This window comes from Magnolia sinica, chromosome 12 (assembly GCF_029962835.1).
Source record: "Magnolia sinica isolate HGM2019 chromosome 12, MsV1, whole genome shotgun sequence".
In the NCBI taxonomy this organism is placed as follows: domain Eukaryota; kingdom Viridiplantae; phylum Streptophyta; class Magnoliopsida; order Magnoliales; family Magnoliaceae; genus Magnolia; species Magnolia sinica.
This window is the reverse complement of record NC_080584.1, coordinates 15,188,338-15,201,531: the sequence shown is the minus strand read 5'-3', so window position 1 is coordinate 15,201,531 and position 13,194 is coordinate 15,188,338. Positions and strand designations below refer to the sequence as shown.

The 13,194-nt window shown below is 41.5% G+C and overlaps 1 protein-coding gene across 1 annotated transcript in view; it reads right to left on the bottom strand.

Moving 5' to 3' along the window:
• The window catches only part of LOC131220983 (DNA polymerase zeta processivity subunit), a 29,726-nt gene extending 17,078 nt beyond the window's left edge, over positions 1-12,648 (bottom strand). The window contains exons 1-3 of the mRNA XM_058216028.1: positions 12,552-12,648; positions 12,387-12,467; positions 1,554-1,666 (exon numbers count right to left, since the gene is read on the bottom strand). Coding sequence (XP_058072011.1) covers positions 1,554-1,666; positions 12,387-12,467; positions 12,552-12,585 — 228 coding nt within the window. The 5' untranslated portion in view covers positions 12,586-12,648. The remainder of the gene's footprint in view (positions 1-1,553; positions 1,667-12,386; positions 12,468-12,551) is intronic.
• Between the last annotated feature and the right edge of the window lie 546 nt (positions 12,649-13,194).

Below are 13,194 nucleotides of genomic sequence, written 5' to 3'. Positions count from 1 at the left end.
TCCAGTTCCGGTTCCAAAATTCCAAGAACCGTTGGATACAATTCGGTTCCAGTTTAGGGGCATGTAAAACCGAACCGAACCATGATCCGAACCGTGGATCCAAAGAATTCATACCAAAAAGTAATTTGTTTGTTTCTCCAAAATGCCCTTGATCAAAGTGGAAAACACGCTAATAGAGAGCTTATTTAACAATTTATTTTCTTTCATATCCCTTTGGAAAACGGATTGCAAATAGGGTCCACGCTGTATGAATCCATCTTGTAAGCTATCTGTTGAGCTTTGGAAAGCTAGGTGAATCAGCAGTACTTAAGGTCAATGGGTTGCATTTCATTATAGAAAGAGTTGCATGTCTTTAGCCAATAGTTCCCTAAAGTGGAAGCGAACTGGTAATTACTATTTGGGTGTGATACAAAAGGCAATTGAATTTGAATGTAGCTTCGGACTGACACCGTGAACTGAGTACCAATACATCCCTTAAAAAATGACTTTTGTTGGATTTTAAATGCATCTTATACCAATTTGGGCTGGATTTTAAGAAGCCCAGAACCGTGGAACCGAACCGGTTTTCACCGTCCGATTCCGGTTCCGTTCTAGGGTGCTAACAGTCCAGTTCCGGTTCTGAAAATCCTAGAACTGTTACGAACGGTTCGGTTCCGGTTTCACCCCAAAACCGGACCGAACCGACCTGTGTGCACCCCTAATTAACATGCCGATAAGGTGAAAAAACACCACCACTATTGTTGCCTTGATATTGCTTTTTTTTTTTTATGCACACACCCACACCACACACACTCACACACCCACCCACACCACATGGGCACTCGATCCCCCTGATCTCAATGTTGAAACAGAGTCTGTCTACCACTAAGCCATGAAGCTGGATCCCTTTCCTACCTTGATGTTGCTTTCAGAAAGACTAACCAAGACCAATTTTCCCCACAACACTTCCGTATAATCTTTAACATATGCCTCTTTTTCACTTGCCACCCTATAGAGCATCAAAACGTAGATGCCAACAGTTAATCACCACCCATGACTCTAGTTAAAATCTAACTTTGTGAGCTCTCCCCACTACAAAATATACTCTCTTTTTAAAATTTACCCACCATGTTTTTCTCATCCCCACCTTACTCATAGCTTTCCCAACCTCAGAACCCTTACCCATTTATGGCCCTTGCCCCAACCCTTCATCGATTTTTAAACCTCTTTCAACTCTATCAAATGATATCTGCACACTCCCCTCCAACATGAAGTCCCTTCGTACTAAGTTTCAAATTGCTCCCGTTTCAAATTGCGCTTTGGACTCCTCTCTTGCTCACACTTTCTACCCATTTATACTTGTTTATATTTTGAAATAGACGCATCCCCGCTCTTGCACCTGAATCTGCTGCTACTTCACTTCATGTTCCTTGCAACTATGGTCCAACTTCTTAAAAAGAGATCAGTGGAGAGAGGATGAACTAATCAAATATAAGAGCAGTATACGGAAACAATAAAGAATGCAACTAATTAAAATCAAAACTACGAAGAAATGTGGGAATTTCCAAACACACCTTCTGAATAAAAGGTTGGAGGCCGGCTACCGCAGAATGGATGTAGTCACTGAGCTGTGGATGCCTGGCCCTCTGTACAACAATGTTCATGTAACGTCTCCTTTCAAATGCTCCTAAAATTTGAATAGCATCCTCATGTGAGTATAAGGCAGTGTTTGGATGATCAATTGATTTGAATTGCAATCCATTCAATTCATTATAGGAGCAAAAATGCTGAAGGCAATTTGCATGAGGAAAGATTGAAGAGGTAATCCCTGGCACATCTGCCAACATGGCAAATGCCCATGGGATCCAGACCATTTATCGGGTGGGGCAGGTGCAACTAATGCCTTGGCCCTAAAAATCAGGCCATCCATTCATCGAGTTGGCCACATGTGTACGTGACAAATGGATGGTTTGATAAGAAGCGGCCTAGGTCAATATTTGATTATGTTTACGGTCCACTTTATGAGCGGACCAGCCACTCACCGAGTGGGCCACACATGCATGTGACAAATGGATGGTTTGAAAAGAAGTCACCTGCAGTCTTATTCAATATACGTGTGCAATTCACTTGATGAGGAGATTGGCCAGGCAGTCCCTCATTGAGTGGACTGCACATGCATGTGACAATGGATGGTTCAAAAAGAAGCAACATCCGTCTATATTCAAAGTATTGTCTGGTCCACTCGACAAGCGGACCAGCCACCCTCAATTGAACCAAACGTGCTAATGAGAAATGGACGGTTTGGAAAGAATCGACCAACAGTCTATATTCCAAGCATTTGTGTGGTTCCCACTCATCAAGTGAGCTACATGTGTAATTGGCAAATGTATAGTTTGAAGAGAAGCAGCCTACGGTCTACGCTCAAAGGGCAAGTGCGGTCCACCTGATGAGTGGACCAAAATTGTAAGTGACAAATGGGCAGGGTGGAAAGGAGCAACCAACAGTCTATGTTCAAAAAGTATGTGTGGTCCACTTCATGAGTGGACGAGCCACTTATGGAATGAGATACATGTGCATCTAGTAAATGGACGGTTTGAAGGAAAGGAGCCGACATGCCCTGTTCAAAGTGCAAGTGTGGTCCACTCGATCAGTGGCCAGATCGCTCTTCGAGTGGGCCAAACATGTAAGCGACCAATTGACGGTCTAAAAGGAAACAACCAACAGTCAATATTCAAAAAGTAAGTGTGTGGTCCACTTGATGAGTGGACCGGCCACTCAACAAGCGGCCAACAGTGCATGTGACAAATGGATGGTTTGAAAAGAAGCAAGCAATGGCCTGTGCTCAACCAGTGTGTTCAGTTTTCTTTTTAGCAACCATTTTCTCTGGTTGAAAACAAAAGAGACAATTTGACTCCTTCGAGGGGAGAACTTCCAAATATCTCAAAGAGATGGGTTGGAATGGATAAAAATCAGAGTTGCCTTCTAATTTCTCACAACCACTTTAAATACAATTCATACGAAAAACTACTAATTTCACTCTTCTACTAACCAACTTCCTAACTTGATTCAAACATATGAGACTAATCCCATTAGACTCTCCTACGAACGTGCAACAATACCATTGGACTCAACAACTCCTCCATTCCAATAACATGCAACAACCCCTTGACACATGCACATATCACTCCTTAGGCCCTATTTGTTAAATTCGAAGTCCGAAGCCAGAATCTGAATCCGAAGTCTGAATCTAAAGTTGGAAAACTTGTTTGGTAACTATCTGAAAGAAGTGTTGAAGTCTGAAATTTAAATATTGAATCTCAAACAACCTATCTGTTAACAAATGTCTGAAATGCTTGAAATCTATTAATTCGACACATTTGCCCCTATCCCACATGAAACGATCATGATGGAATCCCTACCATTAAAAACTTCATGCATTACACCGAAATGTTTTTTTGTTATCCAATCCGTTCATAAGGTCATAGAACCTAGATAAAGAGACGCAAATATCATCTTGATCCAAATCTTTTATGGCCCACAAGAAATTTTTAATGGTCAATTACCACAGTTTCATGTACTATGGTTCTTCTGAGATTTGGATCTGCTTCAATTTTTGGATCATGCCCTAAAAGGAGCTTTCAATGTTGTCCTGGATGGACAATGTGGATGTAGTCACATACATAACAGTGGGCCCCACAATCAGGGGTCCCACCCACCTCAGTGGATCTGGGGACGCAAATGGCCTGATGACAATGTCAATTGGACGAGTGTTGTGTGGCCCCACCATGATGTATGTGTTTTATCCATTTCATCCATCCATTTTTCCATATCATTTTAGGGAATGATCCCAAAAATGAGGAAGATCGAAATCTCATGTGGACCACACCACAGGAAATAGTGGCGATTGAACGCCCACCATTAAAAGTTTCTTAGGGCCCTCAAAAGTTTTAAATGAAGCTGATATTTGTGTTTTCCCTTCATCCAAGTCTTTGTGACCTAATCAATAAGTTGGATGGTAATTAAACATTACAATAGGCCTGATGAAGTTTTTAATGGTGGGCTTTCAATCACCACTGTTTTCTTGTGGTGTGGTCCACTTGAGATTTGCATCTGTCTCATTTTTGGGCTCATGCCATAAAATGATCTGGAAAAATAAATGGACGGTGTGGCTAAAACACATATATCATGGTGGGCCCATAAAGTAGCCATGAGGCTACTAGCCAATCCGCCCCTGGATCCATGATCCACTAAACCTGCTCCCCCATATCCGGGAAGCGGATTGCGTAGTGTGTGGGTGTTGATGTGCCAAGTTCGGTGGACCCCACCATGATGCATGTGTTATATCCACATAGTACATCCATTTGGCAACATCATTTTAGGTCATGAGCCCAAAAACGAGTTAAATCAGAAGCTTATGTCAACCACAAAACAGAAAGCAATGGGGACAATGATTCCAACCATTGAAACCTTCGCCCGCCATGATGTTTATTTGTCATCCAACGTGTTCATGAGGTCACAAAGACTTGGATGAAGGGAAAAAAACAAATGTTAGATTGATTCAAAACTTATGTTGCCCCCAAGAAGTTTTCAATGGTAGACGTTCAATCACCCCTACTTTCTATGGTGTGGTCCACTTAAGCTTCGGATCTGCCTCACTTTTGGGAACATGCCCTAAAAGTATCTCGTAAAATGGGCAGACGGTGTGGATATAACACATACGTTATGGTGGAGTCCACATGACTTGGTGACACCAACGCACCAAGGAGGTCGATGGTGTGCGGCACACCACGCAATCCGTTTCCCAAATCGGCGGGGATTGGGTATCAACGAGGACTTAGCTGGAGACGGGCGATCCTGTCAAGATCTCTATGGGGCCTACCTTGATGTATATGTTTTATCCACATCGTCCATCCATTTTTCCGTACCATTTTAGGGCATTACACCAAAAATGAGCTAGATCTAAGGCTCAAGTGGACCACACTATGGGAATTGGGAGCCTACCATTAAAAATTTCTTAGGGCCACATAAGGCTCTGATCAAGCTTATATTTGTTTTTTCCCTTCTTCCAAATCTGTGTGACCTTATGAAGAGGTTAGATGGCAAATAAACCTCATAGTGGACCCTAGGATGGTTTCAAGGGTAGTTATTCAATTCCCACTGCTCTCTGTGGCGCAGTCCACTTGAGCTTTGGATGTGCCTCATTTTTTGAGCTCATGCACTAGAATGATTTGTAAAGTTGATGGACGGTGTGGGTCTAACACACAAAAGGATGGCAGGGCCAGAGAAGTTCCACACTTTAAAAGTTGGGTTGTGCATTACACAATCTATTTGGAAATCTTCGTTGTAAAGACAATTTTGGTTTTTAGAAGAAACGCATAGCGCATTCTGTATTCTCCATTAAGCCAGACCTCCGTCGCGGAGAAAATTCTGAAAAAATCATGGAGTGTTTTCCAAATTCAGAGTTAACAAACAACACTTAATGCAAAGAGTTTTCATGATTCCGCATTAAGTAATTTTTTTCAGTGTTAACAACCAGGACGTTACCCCTCGAACTCACCTTATTCTCAAGGTGTAAATGCGAAAAGCAGTTAACTAGAGATTGGTACCTCCCATGTGCCATCTTCAATATGAGCTCTTTTCCATTAAATCAAGACCTCTATAACAACCTAATTTCCCCTTTTAACCACCCGATGGTCAAGGATGGCTTGCAGTTCGGGCTGCAGCTCTCTTTCTCCTGTTAACGATGGTAACCCGTCTTGAGGAATGACCTGCTTTCCTAACTTGTTTTTAAAACAAAATACATGAAATACAGGATGAATCCTAGTCCCTTGAGGAAGGTCAAGCTACTGGCCCAATTCGGCGAATGATCCGATATAGTCCATAATTTTTTTTTAAAAAAAGTAACGGGATTGCATTAAAAAGGGAAGAAGCTTACAGAACGAGGTTGCTGAGATAGCAGTGTCGAAAACCTATAAGCCTAAAAAAAGAAGATCAAACTCCCTAAGACCTATAACATTAGCAATCCACTCGATCAACAGAAATTTAGCAAAAGAACCGACTGCCTGAGCTGAACTGTGGACGTCATTGAAACGTCTATCGTTTCTTTCCTTTCAGACGGCCCACCAAATAGCTAGGATAGTCACCCTCCAGATACGGGTTTTAGTCTTGCCCAATTTGAAACCATGTCAATATGCTAGCATAGAAGGAGCAAAGCTTGGAATACATCCACTGACGTTGAACCGGATAAAGAAATCACTCCAGATTTGGGAGATGAAAGGGCAGAGGACCAGAAGATGGTCCATTGATTCCTCACTCCTCATACAGCAAAGATAAATGTTCACCAACTGCATACCTCTCTTCCGCAAATTGTCAACGGTTAAGATTTTTGCCGCCAGCCAAGCGAAGTAGATGAATTTTATTTTTTTTTGGGGGGGGGGGGGGGGGCGCGGCGGGGGGGCGGGCTGGATGATTCCAAACAAAAGGGGAGGACTGAGCTACCAAGGAAGGTGAGGGGGCGAGAAAGGAGTATTGGGATCTAACCGAGAATACTCCAAATTTTTCCTTTTTCCAGACGATGTTGTCTATTGTTGTTGGATCCAGAACCACCTTAGACAAACATTCCATCAGCTCCACGTAGTCATTTATCTCCCATTCATGAAGATTTCTAACACAAGGGATATCCCACACCACACCAACGGAAGTAATATTAAAACGACTAGCAACCATGCTATTTTTATTATCTGTGGCAATAACGAAGATGCTGGGAAACCTTCTTCTCAAAGAGGTGTCTCCCACCCATTGATCCTACCAGAACCTGATTGCAACTCCATTTCGCAGACTAAAACCGATATTTTCTATCGCTGACTTTTTGGAGCGAAGAATGCCTCTCCAGACGAAAGAAGCATTATAAGAAGTGGAATCCTTGGTCCACCAGCCTCTTGGAGACAAGCCATATTTACCTTTAATGATCATATTCCAAAGAGCATCCACTTCCAAACCCAACCTCCAGGTCCATTTCCCCAAAAGAGCATTGTTCATAATCCTCAGATTTTTATCACTTGCACCCCCTTCTCGATAATGTTTACACACTTCTTTCCAGTCCATAAGATGGAATTTCTTCTGGTTCTCCTTACCACACCAAAGAAAACTTCTTCTAAGATTGTCAATCCTATCTAGAACTGAGGAGGGACATCTGAAGAGCGACATGAAGTAAACTGAGAGGTTGGAGAGAGCAGCTTTTATAAGGGTTAACCTACCTCCCATAGATAGGTAACGGCACTTCCAAATGGCAAGAGACTTTTGGAATTTCTCCATTACTTTGTCCCACATAGCTATCGGAGGGGGGCCCAAAGCTTGAGTGAGCGTCTGGGGTATAAGTTTGCAAGGAGACCTGCTGGTAACTTGAGTGAACGTCTCACAGGCAAAGAGACCTGCTGATAGGGCTACAACCTTAAGTATACCCAATCCCTAAATTCAAACTCTTGTTTAGTTCTTCCCTGATCAACAAACTTTTTCATCCGTTCTTTAGGAGGCAGTGTTCGAAATATCGATATCACGTTATGTATCGTATCCTGGGGATACAGATACACATCGGTTATCACACGGGATATATCATTTTTATTGGATAATTTATCGCGCTTTTTGGGAAACATGAAGAAACATTGGGAAATAGTTGAACTTTTCAATGAAACTTCAGCGATTCTAAGAAAAGACCATAATACACACTTTTAAATCATAACATCTCAAAAAAGAAGTGCACATAATAGGTTTCCTTCGTATAAGGTCCTAAGTTATACGTTGTCTAACTAAACTAATGCAACTATATTCAAATTGAATGCATAACATTTAGAGTGTATGTGATGATCATTTGATCTAATACTCCTAAATATTTCAAAATTAGTCTCAATTGACAACTGGGGAAATTTCGAAAAAAATAATAATAATATTTTAATAATCTTTTTATTATTTTTAATTAAAAAATGATTTTCATTTTTCAAAAATTAAGAAGGACTTGACAAATTAGTATATCAGCCCTCATACATGCTTGATTTCATGTTTGGAGTGCAACATTGCAAGTAATTTGAGAGAAATTTGGGAAATTTTGAATTTTCTCTAATTTTCCCTAGATCTGACCACCTATAATCAAATTTCAAAATTAGAATGTATGTGATGATCATTTCATAAAATACTTCTAAATACTTCAAAATTAGTCTCAATTGACGACTGGTTGAAGGACAATTTTGAAAAAAAAATATGGAGAACATGAAAAACCAATGGATATCGAAATCAAAGCTCCACTCTATGATTTTTCATGTAAAACATGAAGAACCAATGGATTTATAACCTTTTGATACTGATTTAACATAATTTTAAATAATAATTTTTTTATAAAAAAAAAGATTAAAAAAAAAAGAATCGGAAATTGAAAATGCTCATCGGATCGAACATGTGGATATATCAGCACTACCTGTGCGTTTCGTATCGCACAAGTGGGATACAGGATATATCGTGGGATATATCGGCCAATATCATCGATATTTAAAACATTGGTAGGAGGTGGCACCCCATAGACGGCTTCAAACAGTGTCATCTTCGTAGAAGAGTAGCACGTGGTATTGTACCACCACTCGCCCCGACGCAACCAGCTAACCCACCCACACCTTTGGTCAAGAGCTAGTAAAACAACGCAGATAATTTTCTAAACACATGTTCAAAATCTCACTTTGACCAGTAAGAGACTCATTTTGAGTTGGGTACCCTACAACTTGAAGAGTTCTTACCAGAAGTGACTTGTAAAGGTGGGATCGCTGTCACTCACAATGGACATGGGCATCCCATAGAATTTAAAAACATGCTCAATAAAGAGCTTAACTACAGATATTGCTAAATAGGGATGTACCATTACGGTGAAATGTCCATATATTTTAGATAAACAGTCCACCACAACGAAGATGACGGTTTTGCCTTAAGAATTCGGCAACCCTTCAACAAAATCCATAGCAATATCAGACCACACATGTTCACGTTCAGGAATGGGAAGGGGCTGCAAAAGACCCGGAAGCAGCACATTCTCAACCTTGTGCCTTTGACAAATATCGCATTCTCAGACAAATTACCACACCTCTTTCCTTAAGCTTGGCCAATAAAACATTTCACGAACTCTTTTACGTTTTATAATAACTCGAGTGACTAGAAGAGGAAGTATCGTGCAATTCAGACATCATAAGGATGCGGGTTGGCAAAGTGGGCCCAAACAGCCCATTTTGAAAAGAGTACTTCAAAGAATCAAGAGTTCTAGCTTCCAACTTCTTAATATGGTCCTGAAAATAAGCGTCAGTTGCCACCCCTAACCGGACTTTCTCTACCCACGTGGCAACAAGTGATGAAATGACTGAGATTTCTAGATCTTCTTCTCTCCTAGAGAGAGCATTAACAGCTCTATTTTCTCTCCCATTTTTTAATTCAACTATGAAGTCATACACCATTAGTTCGAAGAGACACGCTGAGTTGGTGTAGAAATTCGTTGCTATAAGAGAAAATTTCAAACTCGGTTGATCTATGTAAACCACAAACTTACGACCCAATGAGTAAGGCCTCCGCTTGAGAATAGCTACCACGAGAGCCAACGTATCTTTTTCATACATGGAGAGGTCAAGATTTTTGTCGTACAATGCCTAACTGTAGAAGGCAATGGGATGACCATTTTGCATCTACACACCTCTGAACCCTCCACCTAAAGCATTGCATTCCACAATAAAAGGTTTAGAAATTTCTGGAAGAGCGAGGACCGGTGCTTGAGTCATAGTTGATGTTAGAGCAGTGAAAGCATAGTTAGCTTCATCAAACTACCTCCAAGCATTCTTTTGGAGTAATGATGTCAAAGGGGGTGCAATTTTTCCATAATCCTTAATAAACTTCCAATAATAACTGGTGAGACAAAGAAAACCCCATAAGCCCCTTGGTGGGGTTGGTCTTGGCCATTCCACCATGCTGGAAATTGTTTACAATCAACAACAACTCCTTTGACCAAGATGATGTAGCCAAGGCACCTAACTTCCAAGCTTCCAAACCAGCATTTAAATTCTTTAGCGTACAACCAGTGTTGCCTTAAAACCTATAGTACCTATCGTAAATGTGATAAATGCTCATCCCACATCCAACTATATATAAATATGTCATCGAAGAAGACCAAGACGAACATCCGTAGGCATGGCTTGAACACCTTGTTCATCAAACTTTGGAAAGTGGCTGGGCGCATCGGTAAGCCCGAACGACATTACCAAAAACTCATGGTGGCCTTCGTGTGTTCAAAAGGTAGTCTTACAAATGTCGAGCTCGTGGACCTGAATCTGATGATACCCCGATCGGAGGTCCAGCTCTAGATAATAGATGGAGCTATGCGATTCATCTAATTGCTCATGTACAACAAGTATAGGAAAATTATCCTTCACTAATGACTTGGTTCAGGAATTGATAGTTGACACAAATGGGCTAGCTACCGTCTTGTTTGCAAACCAAGAGCAATGGTGATGAATATGGACTAGTACTCGGCCTTATAATTCCTGAAGCTAAAATCTCCTTAATCAATTGTAATTCTAACTATACCAAATCCCCAACTTCAAACTCCTGTTTAGATCTCCAATCAGCAAACTTTTTCATCCTTTCTTGAGTAGCTTCCAAATTTTCTTTAAGTAGTTTTAAAACTTTGTCCCGACTCCTTAACTCTTCCTCCACTGCTTGCACCTCAGTAGTGCCTGGGATGTAAGTTTGCAAGGTAGGAACATGGTATTGTACCACCACTCGGCTCAAGGCAACCAACTATGCCACACCTTTGGTCAAGAGCTATTAAAACAACGTAGATACTTTTCTAGGAACCTCTTCAAAACCTCACTTTAAGATATGTGCACGTGTCCAACAACATGGGGGAGCAGTGGAGAAGAGTTGAGGAGTCGGAACAAAGTTCTAAAGCTACTTAAAGAAAATTTGGAAGTTGCTCAAGAATTGATGAAAAAGTTTGCTGATCAGAGAAGAAATAAATGGGAGTTTGAAGTTGGGGATTGAGTGTACTTAAGATTGCAGCCCTATTGACAAACTTATTTGGTTGTGAGACATTCATTCAAGTTACAGGCTAAATTTTATGTACCGTACCAGTTCATTCACCGGATTGGGCCAATAGCTTATCAATTAGACCTTTCTCAAGGGACTAAGATTCATCATACATTGCATGCATCTTGTCTAAAAAAGAAGTTACGGAAGTAGGTCATTCCTCAAGACGAGTTACCATCGTTAACAAAAGAAAGAGAACTGCAAGAATCAGGCTGCTACAGAGGTCTTAATTCAATGGAAATGAGCTCATATTAAAGATGTCACGTGGGAGAGGTACCACTCTTTGATACCAACTTGGTATGTTTAGTTCTCTTTATAAGGGCCATTTTCCCTAGTTGAAAACAAAAGAGACAATTAGACTCACTTTGAGAGGGGCCAACCTCCAAATATCTCAAAGAGATGGGTTAGAATGGATAAAAATCGGAGTTGCCTTCTCATTTCTCACAACTTAATGCAGGGGCATTTTTACACTAAGCTCGAGTGGGTGGCTTATGTAAAGCGGGGGCACACTCGAGGTGGGCAGAGCATGTAAGGTGAGTGGCTCGTGTGAGGCGAGACCCATGTGAAGTGGGGCGCACGAGGAGGTTCAGCTAAGGGCTTGACCTGGGCTATGAGATAAAGGAATTGATTCGCCACGCTGTATTAGTTCGAGCTTTTAGAGTAAGTGATTAGTTGTCTTGCGTCAAAAGTGGTATCAGAGCGGAAGGTCTCGTGTTCGAGACTCCTCATTGGGCCTGGCAAATGCAGGGGGCATGGCATGTGTGAAGCAGGGCACACTCAGGGTTCGAGCTTTTAGAGCAAGTGGTTAGTTGTCCTGGGCACACTCAATGTTCGAGCTTTTATAACAAATGGTTAGTCGTCCCGGGCACAACTCCTTTAAATACAATTCATATGTGTGTGTGTGTGTGTAAATTTTAAAAAATTTTAAAAAAAATTCAAAAAAAAAAAAAAAACCTAACAAACTCCTAATTTCACTCTTCTACTAACCAACTTCCTAACCCGACTCAAACCCAGTCCGCTGGACACGTGCACATATCATCAACATACATTGCCTGGTTCACTCAGTGAGCAGACCTGCCTGATTTCATGCCCAGAACATGGTCATGGTGGGCCCCACCAGCTCAATGGCAAGGATTCCCCCACACATGCGCCACATTGGCATATGCTCTGCGAGACCCACTTCGTCATTTTACTCTAGCATTGAAAAGAACAGAACGATTGCAATCCGACACGATTAGACATCCAAACGCAGCCAAAAACAAGAGATCGAGGCAGAATGAAAACTACTCCTTTGGGCATACCTGGAGGATAAAGCCCTTTGAGGAACACGATGGAGTTTATGGCGACTTCGAGGAATTCGATCAGAATTCGAGGAGTTTGGTCTGCAAATCACGAAATCAGGGATTATTTGGTAAATTTCTGTAGTAATCGAGGGCAAAAATGGAAAGGGGAGAAAGAGTGCGGACTATGGAGAGATTGGTGGTCTCCTCTGCGTTCCATGGAAAGAAAGGAGGGCTTCCGTTTCAAATCCTTTTGGTTCGCTTTTCTGCTCCAAATCCAAAAGCAAGGGTTCGAGGAGGGAATTATATGATCCTGGGTCCGAGGATTGTATAAATACTCGTGTTTTGAGTTTGGAAATGTGGGACCCACCGTTCGGTGATCCAGACCGTTGGTCTGATGTGAAACGGAGTGGATGGAGGCATGGTCTATTGATTTTTCAAATTGCAGCTGAAATGGGACCCCTAGGGAAAGAGATATATTAACCGTCCATATTCAATCGTCAAATAGTACGATGATCTGGGAGAATCTTGGGACGCGGATTAGCTACCGACAGGTTGAGCAGCGAGACTCGCTAATGAAGTCACGTCGCCAAGTTCTGTGGGCCCCACCATGATGTATGTTTTGTATCCACACCGTCCATCCATTTGGAGCGATCATTTTATGTTATCATTCAAAGAATTAGGGAGATCCAAATCTTTAGTGGACCCCACCATAGAAAACAGTGGGGAGAGTGACGCCCACCGTTGAAACCTTCCTGAGGTTAAAAATGATTTTTATTTGAGATCCAACCCGTTCATAAGCTCATTCAGACATTAAAGAAGATAAAAA